The following is a 22,765-nucleotide window of genomic DNA, read 5'->3' as shown; positions in this document are numbered from 1 at the left end:
CTTCATAAAACAAACTCCTCATCTCTGGAATTAATCTTGTGAACCTATGCTTATGTATGACGTTGATTAATCTCTACCCGGAGCACAAAATCTAATTTTGGATCCTTCACCCAGTGCGTGATATAATGAGTTTAAAAGAAGAGTCATCAGAAGGTTGCCAAGCTTAAAGAAAATTATTTTCTCAGGGTCAAAGAGCTGAGTCTACTTACGTTAGAACAGTATAGACTCAGTCATGATGTGGAGGTGCCAACGTTGGGCTGGGGTAGACAAAGGCAGAAGTCACATGACACCAGGTTATAGTCCAACAGGCAGACACAGAGTTGACTTGATGAAAGTATTCATGGGGAAAGAGATGGAATGCATATATATTGATAGATTGGAGACAAATTCGTGAAGTGTACAAAGTAGAAATAGACTAAGCATTAGACTGCTTTTCTTTTTCATAGAATAGAATCCCTACAGTGTGGAAACAAGCCCTTTGGCCCAATGTGTTGCTGCATTGTGCAGAGTATGCTGGCTCCCTGCAAGTTATCAAAAGGAATTTAGGTCAGTTCTTGGCTGGGGGCAGAGGTCATATCTTATAAAAGCAGAAAACTTTACAATTTGAATTGAAAGAACTGTGGATGCTGTAAAACAGGAACAAAAACAGAAGTTGCTGGAAAACTTCAGCAGGTCTGGCAGCATCTCTGAAGAAAAAAGATAATTGCTGGGTGCTTACATGGTGTCTGGAGGGTGAGGAGTATTGAGTCATGATGCCCCATGTATTAAAAATGTTGAAGACTAGAAGGATAGACTGGTATGTTACTGTCTGTCAAATTTGCTGTGGTATAAAGAGGGTATTCAGCCTGTTACAAGCCAGTTTGCACAACTGAAGAACATTTTTCACCCCCTTCCTCCAATTCTTTTATCTGTACCATAATGTGTTTCAATTAGATGACCAAAATGGCTATTTCAAATCTTTTGGCACTTGGAGAAAACTAACATGTCAACATTGTTTCAAGCCAAATGGGGTTAAAGAACAAAGAACAAAGAACAAAGAAAATTACAGCATAGGAACAGGCCCTTTGGCCCTCCAAGCCTGCGCTGATCGAGGTCCTCTGTCTAAGCCTATCATCTATTTTCTAAGGGTTTGTATCCCTTTGCTCCCTGACCATCCATGTACCTGTCCAGATATGTCTTAAAAGACACTATCGTGTCTACGTCTACCACCTCCACTGGCAACGTGTTCCAGGCACCCACCACCCTCTGCGTAAAGAACTTCCCATGCATATCTCCCCTAAACTTTCCGTCTCTCACTCTGAACTCATGAACCCTCGTAATTGAGTCCCCCACTCTGGGGAAAAAGCTTCTTGCTATCCACCTTGTCTATACCCCTCATGATTTTGTAGACCTCAATCAGGTCCCCCTCAATCTCCGTCTTTCGATTGAAAATAATCCTAATCTACTCAACCTTTCTTCATAGTTAGCACCCTCCATACCAGGCAACATCCTGGTGAACGTCCTCTGCACCCTCTCCAAAGCATCACATTGGTAATGCGGCGACCAGAACTGTACGCAGTACTCTTAAATGTGGCCAAACCAAAGTCTTATACAACTGTAACGCGACCTGCCAACTCATGTACTCAATACCCCGTGCGATGAAGGAAAGCATGCCGAATGCCTTCTTGACTACCCTATTGACCTGCATGGCCACCTTCAGGGAACAATGGACCTGAACACTGAGATCTCTCTGAATATCAATTTTCCCCAGGACTTTTCGATTTACTGTATAGTTCGCTCTTGAAATAGATCTTCCAAAATGTATCACCTCGCATTTGCCCGGATTGAACTCCATCTGCCATTTATCTGCCCAACTCTCCAATCTATCTATATTCCGCTGTAATCTCTGACAGTCCCCTTCACTATCTGCTACTCCACTAATCTTTGTATCATCTGCAAACTTGCTGATCAGACCACTTACACCTTCCTCCAAATCATTTACATATATCACAAACAATAGTGGTCCCAGCACAGATCCCTGTGTAACACCACTGGTCACAGGTCTCCAATTTGAGAAACTCCCTTCTCCTACTACTCTCTGTCTCCTGTTGCCTAGCCAGTTTTTTATCCATCTAGCTTGCACACCCTGGACCCCATGTGACTTCACTTTCTCCATCAGCCCTCCATGGGAAACCTTATCAAATGCCTTACTGAAGTCCATGTATATGACATCTACAGCCTTTTCCTCAATCAACTTTGTCACGTCCTCAAAGAATTCTATTAAGTTGGTAAGACATGCCCTTATCTGCACAAAACCATGTTGCCTATCACTCATAAGCTCATTTTCTTCCAAATGGGAATAGATCCTATCCCTCAGTATCTTTACCAGCAGCTTCCCTACCACTGACGTCAAGCTCACCGGTTGATAATTACCTGCATTATCCTTGCTACCCTTCTTAAACAAGGGGACAACATCACCCGTGTTTAAGGATGCTGCAAAGATATCTGTTAAGGCCCCGGCTACTTCCTCTCTGACTTCCCTCAAAACCTGGGCTAGATCCCATCTGGACCTGGGGACTTGTCCACCTTAATGCCTTTTAGGATACCCAACACTTCCTCCCTCCTTAAGCCAACTTGACCTAGAGTAAGCAAACATCTATCCCTAACCTCAACATCTGTCATTCCCTCTCCTTGGTGAATACCAATGCAAAGTACTTGTTAAGAATGTTATCCATTTTCTCTGACTCAACGCATAACTTTCCTTCTTCATCCTTAAGTGGGCCAATCCTTTCTCTGGTTACCCTCTTGCTCTTTATATATGAATAAAAGGCTTTGGGATTTTCCTTAACTATGTTTGCTAACAACATCTCATGTCCCTTCTTAGCCCTCTTAATTCCTTGTTTCAGATTCGCCCTACATCCCCGATATTCTTCCAAAGCTTCATCTGTCTTCAGTTGCCTAGACCTTATGTATGCTTCCTTTTTCCTCTTAGCTAGTCTCACAATTTCACCTGTCATCCATGCTTCCCTAATCTTGCCATTTCTACTCCTCATTTTCACAGGAACATGTCTCTCCTGCATACTAATCAACCTCTCCTTAAAAGCCTCCCACATATCAAATGTGGATTTACCTTCAAACAGTTTCTCCCAAACTACATTCCCCAGATCCTGCCGAATTTTGATATAGTTGGCCTTCCCCCAGTTTAGAACTCTTCCTTTAGGACCACTCTCATCTTTGTCCTTGAGTATTGTAAAACTTACGGAACTGTGGTCACTATTTCCAAAGTAGACCCCTACTGTAATTTCAACCACCTGGCCGGGTTCATTCCCCAACACCAGGTCCAGTATGGTCCCTTCTTGAGTTGGACTACATACATACTGCTCTAGAAAACCCTCCTGGATCTCCTTACAAATTCTGCTCCATCTTGGTCCCTAACACTGGGTGAATCCCAGTCAATGTTGGGAAAGTTAAAAGTTGGGAAAGGATGGAGGAAACTCAAGACCAAGGTGGGATATGGGAAGTGGGAGGGTTAGAAAAGGCCAGAGGGAAGGTCAGGCGATCAAGATGAAAGACTGAGGAGAGGGAGGCTAGTGAGGGCAGATTTGTAGGTCAATTTTATTTCAAAGCTATCTTGCCAAAAGAGGTTCTTAATGCATTTGTGTCAACCAAATGCTACCAATTTGTTATGAATCACTTGAATGACATGGAACAAAAAGTGTGCTCACACCCACAATGACTTCACTGAATGCAAAAAAGATGGGACCAAAATGCAGATGACTGTTTAGCGTTGAAGAGAAATCAGGTAAGAAGTTTGGGAAAGCACTGGGACAGAGGATCATTTAGGTTCAAAGTAAAATGGTTGGCAGGACAGTGCCCAGTCTCAGACTGTTTCAGGCAAAACTTTGTAAATCAAGGTAGTTCTGTTCAAAAAGAACTTGATTACATCTGTTACCATTACCGTGTTTTAAATCATAGTTTTGTTCTCCCTGCACGCACTAACTACTACAGTGGCGCAACCATTGCCCCAGACCCGACCAGTGGCTAGGATTATGAAACCACACAATTCAACGACAATATGACTTCAGCAATGCGTGAGAATGACATTGCACTAGATTTAGTATTGAGACCACCAACAAAGCACAAACCAAAGGCATTACATAGGATGCTGTGAATCATTATACATTTTTGATTTATAGTCATTTAGAGAGGGGCCTGTTAGCCAAGTTGGCTAGATGGCTAGCATGTAGTTCTGAAAGATACCATACAGTCATAGACAGGATCTGATTCCCATTCTGGCCGAGACAGATTGTGAGCCTGCTTTTGCTCTACCCCATAGTAAAAGTGTCGCATTTAGCTGTGGTTTGGGGACCCTCAAACAACTGAGGATAGTATTTGGAGATGAAGAATAGATTAGGTTAATTCATTTTATCCCAGCAACAATATCTATTTTCCAATGAATAATTACAATTGCATTTCCAAAGAAAAGCTATGTACTGCAGGAGTTATGACATCATTTACCTGGTGGATATAAAAAAAATCCAGTCACTATTTTTGTGAAAACACTCCCTTATAACAGCATTCAGGAATTACTGCATTCCCAATCCATCACTGCATTCCAATTCCCTTCTAGCATCAGTCTTTGGTCTGCAACATGATGACAATCCTTACATTCTAAACCATTTTTTTCCAGACTACTTACAAAATCAAATCTCATTCCCTACAGGAAACTCATCAAGGGAAAAGGACAACAAGCCTTCATCACAGGGCTAGTGCTTTTACAGGCGCTCACATCTGCTAATGCAGAAGCTGTATCAATTTAAATACAAAGACAAATACAAGCTTTTATCATTCATTTGTAAGAATTTGTCAGGCAAAGTGCTCCAGAATTAATCAATCTAAAGTTCATAAAGTAATTTGACAATTAGTTAATTATTCGGCAAGCTGCTCCTCAGGCATAAGCATTCTTTCGTTGGCAAGCAAACTATACCCGACAATCTGATACATACTGTGGGTCTGGGCTGCCAACTGCACCCACAATTTAGAGCTAAAAGTCTGCTCCTCAGAAGCAAAGAAAAATCCATTAGACTTTGGCTTTGTGCCACAATTCTACAATATTTGTGCTTCTATTACTGTTTCCCCACTGTTTATGGATTATCATTTTGAGCAGCTTAGCCAAAGGGACTGTCTGAGGAAATCTCTAAAGCACCTGAAACCAGGACCATTTTGGTGCCTTTAATCAACTAAATGGAATCTGAAATCTGCTTGTTGGAGCTTTTTTCACAAGAGGGCTACTTTTGCCCTCTGTATACACATGCTCCCTCGCTCTCATAACACAGGCATGTTGGTTTTTATATGTTACAGTTTTTAGTCTTTAAAATTAAAGTGAGTCTCTTGCCAAATAATTTTTTTAAGCAGTTCTCATGAGAATATCAACTGCAATCACCAAATGCTATCAATTTACTTAGAGAATAAGTCAGTTCTAGGGGTAAAAGACTTTCGTCAAGATTTCAAATTTCAAGATTTGAACAAAAATGTAATCAAGTACTTCTTTTAAAGTAAAGTAATCTGGGTTTTCCTACCAAAATATGCTCAACGACATGCAGCAGATTAGCCTAATTTTAACTTATAGACATCATTTATATTTTTCACTTGTGGCAAATGACAGGGCATGACACCATCATTTTGCATCTGACATAAAAATTTTGCTAATGTCAAGTTTCTATTCGTTCGTATAATTTATCTCATTCTATGTAAACAATTTGTTTTTTTGGTGAAAGACACTCCTCTCGCCACCTGAATCCCTACATGTAAGACCACTGGACTGAATGCCAGTCAAGCACTTACTGTTGACAGATGGGCTTCTTGACCAATCAGGCTCCCCAGCCAAGAAGTCCCAACTTGCTTGAGGCAATGGGAGGCTAACAACCTGTGAGCTACAGCAATGAGTCCAAGGCTCAGGCTGCTGGCTGAATGTTACCAGAAAGGGATGTTTTGTTTTTCTTTTTGTTTCTTCTATCAATGATAACACACTACTTATAATACCATATTATTCTTATTAAGTAGTCAAAAGTAGTCAAGCACCTTCTGAAAATCCAAATATATAATGTCCATAGCTTCCTCTTCATCCATCCTGCTTGCCACTTCCCCAGAGAACTCTAGTAAATTTGTCAGACACCTATTCTCCTTCATTAAGGCATGTGGACTCTGCATGATCACATTATGTATTTCTAAATGCTCTGCAATTTCCAAATAACAAACATTAAACTAACTATCCAATAGTTATGTTTTTTTCTCTTTCATTTTTTAATAAAGGTGTTACATTGGCAATTTCTATTCCTCTGGGACTTTTCCAGAATCTAAGAATTCTTGGAATGACAGTACGGGCCAGAAGCACAAAGTGGCCTACATCTACTCCTAATTCAAAGGTTTGTATGATGTTCATACATTAGTAATACATTGTTCTTAATAAACCAATTAAAACTGTTCACACACCACAAGCCACTGATTATGTGCTATTCATATGTTGGCAAGCCAGTCAGGGCAAAGGGATGTCACTAACAATGCACACAGATAATGACCAGCAAAGAACAATGAGCAGTAACTTTCAACAGCCATACACACCACAAGAAAAAGAAAGTAGCAGGCTTCACTCAACAGATCACAGCCAGAGACAAATGTCCAGACAGTCAGAAATCACAAGCCCCAGAGTAGGCAGACTGATTTAATTACCTTTATTAAGCACTGCTCCATTGTATTTATTGTGAGAAACAGTAAGTTTTGTAAAATTTGAGAAGACATAGTTGTACCCTGAATGGTTATGCATTAAACAGAATTGAAAGACCGATTAATAATTGTATAATCCCAATCTAGTTTCTAATTGTAATTGACTTAAGTCTCATAATTAAAGTTAAATTAATACTTCAGATCTCACAACCTAGCTAGGTCCAATATACCTAGCTAGGTCCAATAGTTGCATGGTTATATGGAGCTTAATGCAAAGAAAAAGATGCTTGCTTAAAGTGCAAAAAAATTTAACATATTAGAAGGATGATTATGTGTAAGATGTCTCTGGCCAACTAAAGTGTACAAGTAAGAAGTAATTAATGCAATCAAACAGAGTCAAACAGTATTGTGAAAGACAAATCAGAGTTAGAGTTCTATGATGATATAACAAGTAGAATAGATGGACGTGAATCAGTTGCTGTAGTGTATTTGGATTTCCAGAAGACAATCAATAAGGTGCCAAATAAAAGGTTATTGCACGTGATGGCATTGAGGGTATATGTATTAGCATGGACAGAAGATTGACTAACACACAAGAGAGACAGTTGGGATACTGGGTCTTTTTCAGGTTAGAAAGATGTAACTAGCTGAGTGTCACAAGGATCAGTCCTACAGACTCTAAGATAATAAAGTGTGAGGCTGGATGAACACGGCAGGCCGAGCAGCATCCAGCCTCACACTTTATTATCTTGGATTCTCCAGCATCTGCAGTTCCAATTATCACTCGTCCTACAGACTCAATGACTTGCAGGAGTGGGCGGAGTGTAACCTAATGGTAACAAAATAAGGAGAACACTATACTAGCATTGGAGCATTTTAAAAGAGATTTGTTAGGTTGGGATGAAGAAGCTCACTCAATAAGAAGAGCTAAACAGGTTAGGCATTTCTTATAAAGTCACTGAGTTATACTGGACAGAAATAGACTCTTCAGTCCAACTCATCCACGCTGACCAGTGATCTTAAACTGATCTAGTCCCACTTGTCTGCATTTGGCCCATATCCCTCTAAACACTTCCTATTCTTATACCCACCCAGATGCCTTTTAAACATTGTAATTGTACCCGCCTCCTCCACCACCTCTGGCACCTTGTTCCGTACATGCGCTATCCCCTGCATGAAAATGTTGTCCCTCACGTCGCTTTTATCTTAAACCTTTCATCTTAAACCTTTGCCCTCCAGTCGTAGACTCCCCTACCCTAGAGAAAAGAGCTAGGCTATTCACCTAATCCATGCCCCTCATGAATTTATAAACCACCATAAGATCACCCATCAGCCTCCCATGCTCCAGAATTGGAAGATTGAGGAGTGATCTTATTGAAACCTAAGAAAGAATCAGAGGGGCGCTGACAATAAAGACATCGTGAAGATGTTTCCACAAACAGAGTAAGCTGCATAATAAGAGAAAATTCACTGAAAAGTGAAAAGCGAAGGAGTTTCTTCTCCCAAAACATGGTAAATGCCTGGAAATCCCCATCCCAGAGAATTGTGGAAGCTAGATCACTGAAAGTACTTGATGAGGAGGCAGGTAGATTTTTGAAATACCAGCAAGTTGACAGCTATGAAGAGCTGGCTCAAAAGATTTGAGGCCTGGGGTAGATCAGCCATGACATTACTGAATGGTGGGGCAAATTTAAAAGGCCTAGTGACCAACTCCTACTCCAATTTTTTATGTTCTTATGCTGCAGTCAATTTATTTAGATAGCTATAATGGAGGCACTCTTTGCCCATCCTCTTCTGCAACTGCAGGAAAAAGCAGTACTCTTATACAACAACATATTTATATAACAGGCTGAACGTATTAGAATTTGCAATGATTTTCAAAAGGTCAGTCGAAAACAAAGCACAACAATGAGCTACATAGGGAGAGATATGAAATGAGATGACCATAAGATTGATCAAAGTAGTGAAGTGAAAATTTATTTTGAATTCAGAAACAAGACAGTCAATACAAGACAATGACTTCTATAATCAGAGCCTGCTGATGTTCAAGTGGCAGATAAGAAAAAAATCCATCTTCAGAAATGGGTCCCGACCCGAAACGTCAGTTTTCCAGCTCCTCTGATGCTCTGGCCTGCTGTGTTCCTCCAGCTCCATACCTTGTTATTTCAGACTCCAACAATCGGCAGTTCTCACCATTTCTGATCACCTTGGCTACTGCTTTCACAATTCTTCTCCTGCCATTACCAATGGTGTTAGGCATTAATGCCCTGCCACGTGAACTACTCCCAATCTCTCCATCTTGCTACTTCTCCTCCTACTTTCAAAAGCTTCCTAAAAATATTCTGTTCTTTTTTCTCGATCTTTTTGTTATCTCTTCTGTGCTTCTGCTTGCATTTGATGATTATTTTCTGTCTAGTAAAGTGCTCCAACACATGTCTTAAAACAGGTATAATGGGAACTGTCGATGCTGGAGAATCCAAGATAACAAAGTGTGAAGCTGGATGAACACAGCAGGCCAAGCAGCATCTCAGGAGCACAAAAGCTGACGTTTTGGGCCTAGACCGTTCATCCCTGCTGTGTTCATCCAGCTCCACACTTTGTTATCTTAAAACAGGTAGTTCTCCTATAACACAATAGCTGTGTTCCTGTGCGACATCTCACTATGGAAAATTGCTGTGGACAGTCGCATTATAAGAAAATGGCTATAGAAAATTGTTATACTGTAAAGTAGCAAGTCTGCATTATCCAAACAGCGTCCACTATTCATTAATCGCATTACAGCCAATTTGCACTAACAAACACATTGTAGCAGAAATATCTGTACAAGGAGAGACTTCTCATGATGACCTTGTGGATTCATAAACCAAAATAATCAAATTTAGTCATCAAGAAATTACCTGACAAGATTTGACTTTTTGTAACTATTATTTCAACTTGAGCCAGATAAATTAACAAGCATATCATGGTTGGTAAACAATTAATTACACATAGGAGAATTGACACAAAAGACATTATCCCACTATTGTAGTCGTAGTCTTCCAGCCTAGTGCGGGGTGGCACTTAGGGAGGGAGAGTAGGTGTGGAAAAGTGTGTTGGAGGGGTAAGGGAGCGGAATAGGATTGAGGAAGAGGGGAGTGGGGAGGAGTTCAGATGTAGATTGGGCTCAACAGTGTTGAGGGGGATATGGGTCCTGGAGACAGGACATGTCTCCGGGGATTCGCTGGATCCCTGACGTATGCTTGCATAATGACTGTCTGGCTAGTGGAAAGTCTGCCCTGTTATATCGCAGTAAGAATTATGCAAAATGTTTTTTAAGATGATAATGCACCTGCCAGCTGTCCTATCTGAGGCTGTTTTAATGAATGGAATTCAGAAATGTAATGCAATTCTGCAGTGTGAGCAAAGCTGGTGCGAGGAGTTTAATGCTAACTGCACCAATAATTTCTCTGACTAACGATCATAACAATGCAGTCAAAATTGCACAATAACATTGATGTTAACCAGGTAAATAATTTCTTTGATTTATCTCCACTATGGTTGAAGGGGATGTACTTTATATTTTGAACACAAGGGCATTTGTTAACTTTACCGCACTCAGCAATCAAGTCTACCGATGTTTTAACCTCTGTAAAGGCATCACCTTTGTGCAAAACGGTGCAATATAACATTTTTCATGCAAGCATTGAAGTTTGGGTGAAAGGAGAAAACACACACAGAAAGTATTGCTGAACCTAACAATGATAAAAACAATATTTTCAGCAATACTTTGACCCTTGAGCCATCATACTAGAGTTCAGGCAATGTTTTGATTTAAAAGAAGTTATCTGGTTGCCTCTGAAATAGAATGACATTTCAACTTCCAGACCGCTGGAATTTTATTCCTCCTACTTCGGCAAGGTTTCTGCAAGAATAGCATTAGTACAATAAATGCCTTTCCAGAAACTTGAATCAACATGGTAAAGAATTTGTGAGTGCAACAGTATTTCGGTTTGCAAATTAAGCAGGTACTTGTAGCATTTGTCAACTCACATTGGAGGAAACAAGCTAGAGTTATGAACGTTGCTAAATCAAGGACAGTTCTTCATTTCTTTAATCTCCGGTATCAACTCTAATTATTATCCAATTGTTAGCTAGGTCATAGTGTGTTTTTAGAAACAAAATAATGCAATATTCAAGAGGATCTTAATGCATGCTAAGATAATAATATTTATGTGGTTTGATAAAACCTGACCAAGCAATTTCATTAAAATGTTGATACAAAATTACTCAAGAGGTATTAAAGGTGAACTGGACATATAAGGACATATGTATGGACATATCAAGAAAGAAAATCCACGTTCTATATAAACATTTTCCTCATACCTTCTGTCCTTATTTCCAGTAACAGCTAGAAAAGGAGGACTATCCTTCAGGTTCACGCAGGTGAAGTCTCCTGCAGAGTTTCCCAGTGTTGCCAATGGCTGAGCAGTCTGTAGACAATAAACTTGGACCTAGAATATAATAAAAATTCTGTCAAGATAAAGTAAATATCAAGCAACCAAAAGAAAAATATTAAATTCAACTGACTTTATTTTTATGAATGTATATGCAGTACTATATGTTATATTAAATTCGTACTTATTGTAACATGAGTGAGATGTGCAGTCAATAACTACCTTGTATTACATTTTATAACCACAAGAGGGTGAGAAGTACAGCTTCATGTTAACTCATATTTGTAAATGACTATATTGTATTAACATATTGAATGCAAGTACTATGTTGATACTGAATGAGTTGAAAATTTCCAGAATTTCCATAAGACAAGGAAAATGACCTCATATTAGCTTTGAAAGATGAATCATAATGTACATTACTAATCCTTAGTAAAGTCATCTGAAAGAAAATATTCCTTTAAAAAAGTTTAAAGTGTCATTTCTTTGAATTTATATTTAGCATTTATTTTATCATGACATTTATGTCATTTTACACAGGTCACTGGCTTAGCCCTACAAATCCATTACAGACTTGGTTAATTGATTATTTTCTTTGTTACCTAATGTATTGAATATTGCTGTACTTGGTCAACTCGTCAAAATTTTAAAAAGGTCATCAAAAAGAGTTAAGTAATGTTCCCAGGAGCACAGCATGGCTTTTGAAACAGTAATGGACTGACTGCAAGAAACCGCTAAGTGAGTAATTCAATTTTCAATATTCTAGTTTGGAACAATGAGTAACACTATCAGGAGCTGATAGCAGAATAAAGGGAAGAAATTATGCATAATTATTGTGATATTTTACAAAAAAAGGTCAAAATGCATCTGATTAATGCACTTAAAATCAATATATTTCTGAGACAATCCATTTATTTTAGATGCAATCAATGCGTCAGTTCAGAAGATGCAAAATTTTATAGTCATAGGGTTGGGCTATTTTGATATGGAGGCTTCAATACTTAATATATTGAAACTCTGGAAGCAAATATTCTGTGAGTTTACTTAATGTGAGGATTCATTCTTCTTTGATGCAGAAATGTCTTAACCTTCATGTAAAAAATGATATCTGTCACAGGATGGACCTTTTAAATTATTTTTAGATTATTCCATTACAATTCAACAGATCCAATTCAACAATTTACTGATCCATTTTATAGGCAACTATTTAAATTATAGTAAATCATTTGCTAATGACTAAATAAGTGCCGAAAAATTTTGTAAGCAAGTGATGGTAAAATGTTAAATGGTTAAGGGCAGAAACTTTCACCTCCAGTGTTTCAGGATGAAAGCATTTTGTAACCTCACCCAACATTAACATTATTACATGTCACAAAGGGTAACAATCAGCAGCCTTGGTGTCTTGCAAAACATAAATTTGGGGTTGTTGTGGATTCTGCTTGTTGTGTGTGTGTTGATTGGGATACGGTACAGACTGCCAAGCTAGAATTAATTTCTGATCCCTATTTTAACTTTTACCTAGGCACTGAAATTACAATGAGAAGGACTGTTGTATAAATTCTTGTACCTTGTGGATCCCTCTCTACAGTTAAATTATTAGCCACTCTAAAATTGGTAATGAAATAGTGAGAGGAATTTAAAGAGGAATTGAAAGAATAACACTTCTAATGTAAATAGATCCTGCACAATTACTTAAACAGTAATAAAATGTGTTTTTGTTTCAAAAAATATTATAGATCTATTCACTGGTAGCAACTTCACTTACACAGTCATCATCGGCAACACTTCACCTGCACTTCCCAGAATCTAGTCTACTGCATTCGCTGCTCACAATGTGGTCTCCCTTACATTGGGGAAACGAAGCATAGACTGGGTGGCCACTTTGTAGAACATCTACATTCCTCTCACAAAAAAGACCCTTCCAGTGCCTGCCACTTTAACACACCATCCACTCGCCCACATCACTGTCACTGGCTTGCTGCAGCGTTCCAGCGAAGCTCAACGCAAACTGGAAGAACAACACCTCATTTTCTGGTTGGGGACTCTGCAGCCCTCCGGATTTAACATCGGTTCAATAATTTTAAGGACTAAACTCTCCCATGACCTAGCTCCCTACCCCACACACCAGACCTTGTTATCACATAATTTGTTATTGCACATAACCTACTGTTAGTCACTAACAGTCCTCATTAACAGCTATTCACCCTCCTAGCCAGATCATTATCAACTCTTTTGTCTATCCAACTGCTTTTCTCTCTCTTCGGGCTCTATCCTTTATCCTATCGTTTACTCCCTACCCCATCCCCCTCCCTACTTTCTGCCTATACACTGATGTTTTCCCAGCTACCATCAGTTCTGAGGAAGGATCACCAGACACAAAATGTTAACTGATTTTTTTCTTCACAGATGTTGCCAGACCTTTTGAGCTTTTTCAGCAATATCTGTTTATATTCCTGATTTACAGTATCTACAGTTCTTTTGTTTTTTTCTTTTGTCACTAACATAGTGCCTAAGATGTGATATAGCACCCGAAACTGACCCAGAACAGCAAGAAAGTTAATGGAGATACGAGCAAAGAGGTCGGTGTTTAGAAATTTTTTTAGAAAAGGTGTAGCAAGGCACATGTATCTGGGAACACGACTGATACTCCATCCACCCGACATTCTCCATGGCAGCTGAAAGCTCTACAATATGGGCATTATGGTGCTGGCTGAGTCACATAGCTAGCACAGATAGCAAAGGGAGGATAGAGAAAGAATTTAGAACTGGGGATAAAAGTTTTGAAATGAGAGATTATTAATACTAAAATGATAAATCTGAAATGTGTTACAAGAATTCATGAATTTGGGTATGAATGAAAATACATTTATAATTAGGCATTCTAGTATTCACCTACGTATTGCAATTCTAACAACTGCAGTTATTTTTCATAATGGAGAATGCTTTATGATCTTCTAGATTTCTCCATTGTACTAGTTATTTTTTCAATTCACAATTCTTGTGAAGAAATTGTGGATATAATCAATAACTTCATCTGTGTATTACCGATCTATGTAATTTAGAGTTTGTAAATGTTTTGCTTGCTTCTTGACTCACTCTACACACCTCTATGCCACTTTGCAGACATCATCTATTGTTAACAATTTTGCTCTTGCCACTTTCACTTCTTATAGGCCTATCTTTTTTTTCACTTTGCTCATTACCATTTCTCTGATGAAGGGTCTAGGCTCGAAACGTCAGCTTTTGTGCTCCTGAGATGCTGCTTGGCCTGCTGTGTTCATCCAGCCTCACATTTTATTATCTTGGAATTCTCCAGCATCTGCAGTTCCCATTATCTCTCATTACCATTGCTGTTTGCTTTGTGCTATCACTGCTTTTGTTATTTCATATTACTTTCTTTCCAACCTATCAGAGACATCCTTTCTTGTTCTTTCTAGAGTCTATCACTTTCTCTGCTTCTGTATTGCTTAAAATATGTCACATTCACAGCTTTTTCCAGTTCTGATTGAACATCATTAACCTGAAATGCTGGCGCAGCTGGGAAGCCTCATTGAAAGTTTGAAAATAGTTGGTTGGACCTAGATGTAGATGTCCTGCCCCCATTTCTAATACACCTAATTTTTGACAGCAAGGAATGGAGGCAGAATATGATTCACGTAGCAGCCCCCTAACTCAGCCCTCACCATTTTAACCCAGTGGACTTCAAACAGACCCTATTTTTGTTCTTGCCAGGACCTTCCCCTGCAGTGTTAGAGTGTTGAATTACTGATGCCTATGTAAACTTAACAATTTAAGAGGCTTTGAAAGGATCAGCTGATACTGAAGTCGAGAAGTTTCTTCTTATAAGACGTTAAATAGTGGAGTAAATTTGAAAGCTTTCAAAGGATTTTCATTATTAAGCCTGTGGGAGTGAGAGCTTTACTGTATAGTCAGAAGTTTATTTCTTATTTCCACATAGTTCCTGAGGTCAAGGGGAGCGCCAGTAGAGGTGACATGGAGAGTCGTGAGGGCCATGAATTTACATTGAGATGATGAGGGGCCATGGTGTAGGTGACTGCATGAGTTGCAATGGAGTGTAAGAGGGCTATGGGGGACATGAACTGGCATGGAAGACATGGAGAATGGTAGGGTATAGATGAATAGAGGTGGCGTACAGGATACAGAGGGTTGTCTTTCTGGACAGGAGGCCTGTGACCAGTAGTTTTTATTTCCTTTATTCATTCATGGGATGAGGGTGTCACTGACCAGGCTGCATTTATTGTCTATCCCTATTTGTCCAGGGGGCAGTTAAGAGTCAACCACATTGCTGTGGGTCTGAAGTCACATGTAGGCCAAACCAGGTAAGAATGGCAGTTTCATTCCCTAAAGGACATCAGTGAATCAGATGGGTTTTTCTGACAATCGACAATGGTCATCATTAGATTCCTAATTCCAGATATTGATTGAATTCAAATTCCACCATCTGCAATAGCAGGATTCAAACCTGGGTCCCCAGAACATTATCTGGGTCTCTGGATTAACAGTCCAGCCATAATACCATTAACCCATCATCTCCCCGCACGGCTTGGTGCTGGGTACACTGCCATTATTATTTATATAAATGATTTGGATATGAATATAGGAAGTATGGTTAGTAAATTTGCAGATGACACCAAAATTGGCAGTGTAGTGAATGGCGAAGAAGGTAACCGTCTGAGTACAATGGGTCCTTGATCAGATGGGCTGATAGGCTGAGGAGCAACAAATGGAGTTTAATCTAGATAAATGTGAGATGCTACATTTTAGTCAGGAAGTTAGGGCAGTTTTTATACACTCAAACGGTAAGGTCCTGGGGAATGTTGCCAAACAAAAAGATCCTTGAAAGTGGAGTTGCAGGAAGATAGGATAGTGAAGGCGGCATTTGGCACCCTTGGCTTTATTAGTCAGTGCATTGAGTATAGGAGTTGGGAGGTCATGTTACGGCTGTACAGGACATTAGTTAGGCCACTTTTTGAACAGTGCTTTCAGTTCTGGTCTCTTTGTTGTAGGAAAGATGTTAAACTTGAGAGGGTTCAGAAGACGATTTACTAGGATATTGTCAGGGTTGGAGGGTTTGAGCTACAGGGATAGGCTGAACAGGCTGGGGCTTTTTTCCATGGAGCATTGGAGGCCGAGGGGTAACCTTATAGAGGATTATAAAATCATGGATACAGTAAATGGTCAAGGTCTTTTTCCAAGAGTAGCGGAGTCCAAAACTAGAGACCGTAGGTTTAAGGAGAGAAGAGAAAGATTTAAAAGGAGCCTGCGGCGTAACTTTTTCACGCAGAGGCTGGTGCATGTATTGAATGAACTGCCAGAGGAAGTGGTGGAGGCTGGTACAATTGCAACATTTAAAAGGCATCTGGATGGGCATATGCATTGGAAGGGTTTAGAGGGATACAGGTCTGAATGCTGGCAAATGGGTCGAGATTAATTTTGGAAATCTGGTCAGCCTGAATGAGTTGGATCGAAGGGTCTGTTTCCATGCTGTGCATCTCTATGACTCTATGACAAAGACAACGGGACATACAAATACACCCACAGCCACAGGCAAGCCGAATGAATCAAGAATTTTCCTCACTTGAGCTTTTTGTCTTGCTGGCCAAAATCTGACCTGCTAAATCTGTTTTTCTCACCAAAGATGGGGTATGGCCTCTAAGAATTGTAGAATTCCTAGGAAGGCCATTCAATCCATCAACTCCACATCGCCCATCTGAACAGAATCCCACCCAGACTCATTCCCCCACCTTATCCCTGTAGCATACCTTTCCCAAGGCTAATCCATTCACCCTGTACGTCCCTGGACACTATGGGCAATTTAGCATGGCTAATCCACCTAACCTGCACATCACTGGACTGTGGGAAGGAACCAGATCACCTGGAGGAAACTCATGCAGACACTCGGACAATGAGAAAACTACATATAGACAGTCACCTGAGGGCGGAATCCAACCCAGGTCCCTGGCCCTGAGAGGCAGCAGTGCTAACCACTGAACCACCATGCTGCCCTATTGAGTAGAGCACCTGTAGAGTTTTTCTAAATATTTCCCTTTCTTTCTACATTAATGTATTAGCTAATGAAGTCCATTTTGGGGCAGCAAAATCTCACATTGTTAAGATTTGAATCGAATTCTGGTTAAGTTGTTTTTGTTACACTGAAAAAGTTACATTTTGAGGTGGTAAGTATGAATGAAATGTAGATGCAACTAGTAACACATACAGAATTAAGTGCTTTTGATGATAAAGCAATGTATAGTTTTAGAATGTTAATAGTTATATTACACCATATTACACTCATTAAAATTCCACATTTCAAGAAATGGAATTTTAGAATTTGCAGACAGACTGAAGGCTCTGCAGTATATTTCCATATTGAGGATGCGTCAATATGGCTGTTTTAAACAGGTACAGGGAGAAGCTCTGCAGTCAGATCTTAAGTAGACAATTATTGAAAACTGGGAACAGCTTTGATAAAGAATATCATAATACAGTGTTGCTTTGATTTTTGAAAGTATATTTCTTGGTCAAATACAAGAAGACACATGTTACACATCTTTATTTTTCTTAAGTCAATTTCTGAGAGTCTAGACGGTAAATGTAAGATTATTATCTCCATAAGGTGATGGGCATTACTACTGAAGTTGATTCTGTTAAACTGCCAGACACACCCATGTACGTTCCAGAAAACATTGGGTGAAGCTGAAAAGTGGAAATTAGACTATTTTTCCCCTATCAAGCTTAATGATGCTGAGTAGATATTCTCCCAACCCAGCTACAAACAGTTAGCTGAGCTTGGCGATTTACATTAGGGATCTCTACCAGGATCTTCCAAGTCTGCATGATACAGTTCCTACAGGGAAAAAGATTTATTAATTACGCCATTTTGGCCAACAATTTATGTTAGTTATAAATAAAAATAAATTTCTCAGAAGCTGGGACAGAAAACAAGTATGTTTTTGCACAAACATCCTGGTAGTCCCATAATGAATGCGTATCTGCTTTTGCTTTGCTAGTATAATATTGTATAATTGCACCGAACACTACCTGGGGGCCTAGTGCCTTGCTCATCACCCTAATAGCATTTAGCTTCCATTGTTGTATTGACTATGGTCTAATCTGTCCTTTGCTGTAGCAACCAGACAGTACTTACTTTGTTCTTTACCAAGCAATTGTGCAATTGCTCTGAGAAAGTACAGTATATTGAAATCTAATACTGCTTTCTGGTGGCTTACTTCTCCCAGCAACTGCCCAGCCCAACCCATATGCCAGTATGATTTTAAAAGTAATTAACATCAGATTATTTGGACTTTAGATTAAGAATCTGAAGTTTATTCAAACATTAATGCTCCTTCCGCAAAATCATGTGAGCTACAGTCGTTGGTGTATGTATGAGATGCATAGACATGTGGAATTTATAGTTGAAATCGAAGAGCTGATTATTGGAAATTGGATACTGCAGCTTTCAAGGTGTTAGTAACACTATCTCTCTCTGTTAATGTATTAATAAAATTGAAAACACAAGGTATTGATCTAAGAGGCATTAGTAAAGTGGTTCAATAGTATATATTATGATAAGTAAACCAAAGAGCTGTGCTGATTGCAGCTATGGACAGCCTCATATGGTCATCCTATCCTTGTAGGTTACATATGATAGCATGGATGTGGAGGTGACGGGATTGGGTTAAGAGACAAGCAAAAGGTTTATAAATTTTAATACAGTAAGTACAAACTGAGTTAACTATATCTATTTTTTTCTTCTATTAACAATAATTGTGAATTAAAAATTTTTGCACTGAAGTCAAGAAAATCATAGATATTTTCCATCATTAAATTAGCAGCACTGCACGACTTTTGAAGAACAAAATTCTGCAAAACATTTATGATGAAAAATAGGATTATCAGTAATTATAATTCAGCACAAATAGATCTCAGCACTTATCCTTGAGTAGATGAGAGCAGTTTTAAAATAAAACTGTGCAAGAAATAATTTATATTGTTTAATGTAAAAAGCATCTTTTGAGTGGCTAAGAATGATTTATTATACATTTTTGTACTTTCCCCCTGGGGATCACTCTGGTAAAATTTAGGGTTCCAGAGTGAGTTTTAATATTTTGGCCTATGGCTTTACAGTCCTGTAGTGCAGTGGGATCACTGCCCATAATCATTCATGGAGAATGTTGGACAAGTATTTTAGAAATATACAAAACTGAACACTGTATTTAGGTATAACCATACTTCAAAAGCAGAGGGATAGTCACTGTCTGACTGCTAGAAAAATAACTGCTACAGGAATTTTAATCAGAATAAAAACCTGTACTGGCATTTTAGAATCCACAGCATATATTATTAATCAATACTGTAATGCCACTTGGGAAATTTGTTTAAATAAAATAACCAGGAGCATAGGGGAAGAACAGTGCATCACCTCTGAGGCCTAAATCAAATACAACCCAGATACAAGACAGATGGGATAAAGATCTTTTAACTTGATTGTTGTGAGAGATTCCAAGTGAAAGATTCAGTTCATTTGAAATCAAGTTCTAATGGACAGGAGTCTGGAGTGCAAAAGTGGCCACAAATTCAGTCAAAATACACAAAACACTTGTATAATTGTATTTAAGAGTTATTAGTAAAAAAGAAAAAAACACTTTTTTGTTTGACTAATGAACACAAAATAATCTGTTCTGAAAGATCTTTGTTTTTTTTTGAAGTAGGTTAGTGTGCTTTAAAATACTGTAGAAAACAATGATTTATAGGTTACAGTCATTACAAGCACGTTGCAATATCTATAAATCTGTATAGTTCTTCACAGTAAGGCAGGAACATCTTGTCAGATGACTCATGATACAGGAGAGGGAAGAAAAGGTTGGGATTGAGCAACAGAATTAACTTAATTGTTTCAGAGATAGTAGGAACTGCAGACACCAGAGAATCTGAGATAACAAAGTGTAGAGCTGGAAGAACACAGCAGGCCAAGCAGCATCAGAGCAGCAGGAAGGTTTCAGAAAGAAGGGTCCAGGCCCAAAACATCAGCTTTCCTGCTCCTCTGTTGCTGCTTGGCCTGCTGTGTTCATCCAGCTCTACACCTTCTTATCTCAGAATTAACTTAACGTTTGAATCATGGTGCAATGGGGTTTTATTTTTTAAGTTTATATTGAAGAGTGTTTTTGGTTTTGAGAATGGTCAAGGAATAAATGTAGATACCTCCAAGCATTTCCTTGTTTTGGGGAGAATCATTTCTTCTGCTCTGTGAATAATCCACAGGTTTTTTGTTGAGTGTGTTGCTAAGTTGCCCCAGGTTTGAGAAATGTATTTCTTGCTGCTGTGAGAGAAACTTTGGTAGACTTAAAATCTGTAATTCCTTGTTCAGCCATCAACATGTTAAACAGGCAAGTTACTGGGTTGAAAGGGACTTTCCATAGTTTAGATGGTCTTCAAGTCTTCAGTTTTAATTCTCTTGGTAAATTAAAACTCCTCTTCTCCTCAACAGTCTACCTTGTCAGAATCCTTGCTGCACACCTCTAGTTTGACCACCAATATGAAGCGAAAAGCTCACGCATTTCATTATCTCCATGAATAAGATTATTGTTCAGCTGTTTCTGTCTCTTCCAATCCCAGTCCTACACTGCTGTTGAATGTTGTCAGTCCATTTCATGAAATGGCACTACAGCTTGCTTTAGTGCAATCAATGTATCGCCAGGAATTACACTTATTCCTTCTTTGCAATACTGGTTGATATCTTCTAAAAATTCACCTAAGGTTTCCTGCTCTTCTGCATCTACACATTGCCTTTGGTGACCTGCAGACACTTTTCCTTAGCGGCTGCTATCTTTCCATCATGTCCCTCAATGTTAGCATCACTACTTGTGTGTTCAAGACTCCTTACTTGATTCCTATTAAACCTGTACCAAGCTATATAAAACCTTAACATTTTGCTTGATCCTGTCTACTGTTCCTTTTTTTTAAGTGTTTAAACAATAGCTTTTCATAAGCAAATATGAAACAAATGGCTACAAAATGGAAATTATGCATAACTGGCAGACAAAAGCTAACATGAAGATAACGTTACAACAATTAGAACTTATTCTAGAAATTGCTGCATAGTCAGACCAAGAATAAAAGTTATTCATGGAGAGAATCTAATGCTGAAGTTCATGGGGGATTTACAAATTCCCCATGAGCTTCAGGATTAGATTCAGTTATAATCATAATGAGATACATAAAAACATTACACATCTCAGTGTAGATGATTGATATGAGAAAAATGCTTTAAGTAGCAGAGCCCACTTGTACCTCCCAATGCTGACCAAACAAGACATTCATTTTACTTGCCTGTATGATAATATAAATTATTCATGTATATATGGCACTTAGAAAAGTGTATCAAATCCAGAACTTGTTACACAATGAAACCTCTTTAACGAACTACTGTTTTGATATACAGGCATATACAAAGCAGTATTTTTGAGTTATAATTCATGTTATTTGAGTGTCAACTTACTTAAGACACTTTACCTTTCCCACAGCACAGAGACTTTGCCAATATTCACTTGCATTACACAGTCCTGATGTTCAGCACTCAATAGCCCCACTTATTAAGTATCAAATGTTTTAGGCTAAACCTATCTTACAAACTTGTTAGGTTTGTAGTTTCAAATGCTGATTAAGCACAGTACTGTCATGAAGAATTTCATAATTTTTGTGTTTAATGAAACATGCATGTGTTTCATGTAGAAAACACACCATTATTTAGTCCCCCTCGTTTAGATTAGCTCCTTCAACGAAGCCATCGGATAAAACTGCTTTGTGTGCTCTATGCTTCTAACTAGTTAGGAAGCAGTTTTGATATGACTGGATTTTATCCAAATAAACATTTTGAGGATAAGAAATTAGGCAAGCCAGACAGTGATGGATGGGATCTGCTCGTGATTTACTTTAGAAAGTCTCTTACATTTAAAAGAAACAATTATTACTGAGTTTTTATGTGATACCTATTAATTCTTTTTCTATTCACTTATGGGATGTGCTGGGTGAGCCGGCATTTAATATACATCTGTAATCGCATTTGAGAAGTTGGTAGTGAGCTGCCTTCTTGAACTGCTACAGTCCAATTGGTACTGGTACACCCACAATATCATTAGGAAGGGCGTTCCAGGATTTTGACCCAGATATTGAAGGAATAGCGGTGGATTTCCGAGTCCAGACGGTGAGTAGCTTTGAGGGAAATTTGGATGTGGTAGTGGTCTCATGTATCTGCTGCCTATGTCTTTCTAGATGGTATTGGTTGTGGGTTTGGGAGATGCTGTCCAGGAAGACTTGGTAAATTTCTGAGTGTCAGTGGTACTGAGAGTGAATGTTTGTGGATATCATGTCAATAAAGCAGGCTGCTTTGTCCTGGATGGTGTCAAGTTTCTTGAGTGTTGTTAGAACTGCATTCATCCAGGAATACCAAGAATTGATGGGTTAGTTTCTCTCATGTTAGAGATGGTCATTGCCTGGCACTTGTGTGAAGCATGTGTTACTTGACCTTTGCCAGATTAGGCAGATATTGGTTAGATCTTGTTGAGTTTTGGCAAGGACTGCTTCAGTATTTGAGGATTCGTGAATGATGC

General features: G+C 38.8%; 1 protein-coding gene across 3 annotated transcripts in view; it reads right to left on the bottom strand.

Annotated features, from left to right (window-relative positions):
* Positions 1-22,765, bottom strand: part of fbxw8 (F-box and WD repeat domain containing 8) — a 159,400-nt gene that overhangs the window by 16,421 nt on the left and 120,214 nt on the right. For all 3 annotated transcript variants that reach the window (XM_048555923.2, XM_048555925.2, XM_048555924.2), the window contains one exon: positions 11,065-11,192. In XM_048555923.2, coding sequence (XP_048411880.1) covers positions 11,065-11,192 — 128 coding nt within the window. The remainder of the gene's footprint in view (positions 1-11,064; positions 11,193-22,765) is intronic.

This window comes from Stegostoma tigrinum, chromosome 26 (genome assembly GCF_030684315.1).
Source record: "Stegostoma tigrinum isolate sSteTig4 chromosome 26, sSteTig4.hap1, whole genome shotgun sequence".
In the NCBI taxonomy this organism is placed as follows: Eukaryota; Metazoa; Chordata; class Chondrichthyes; order Orectolobiformes; family Stegostomatidae; genus Stegostoma; species Stegostoma tigrinum.
The sequence above is the reverse complement of the archived record's forward strand: the minus strand, read 5'-3'. Positions and strand labels throughout refer to the sequence as shown.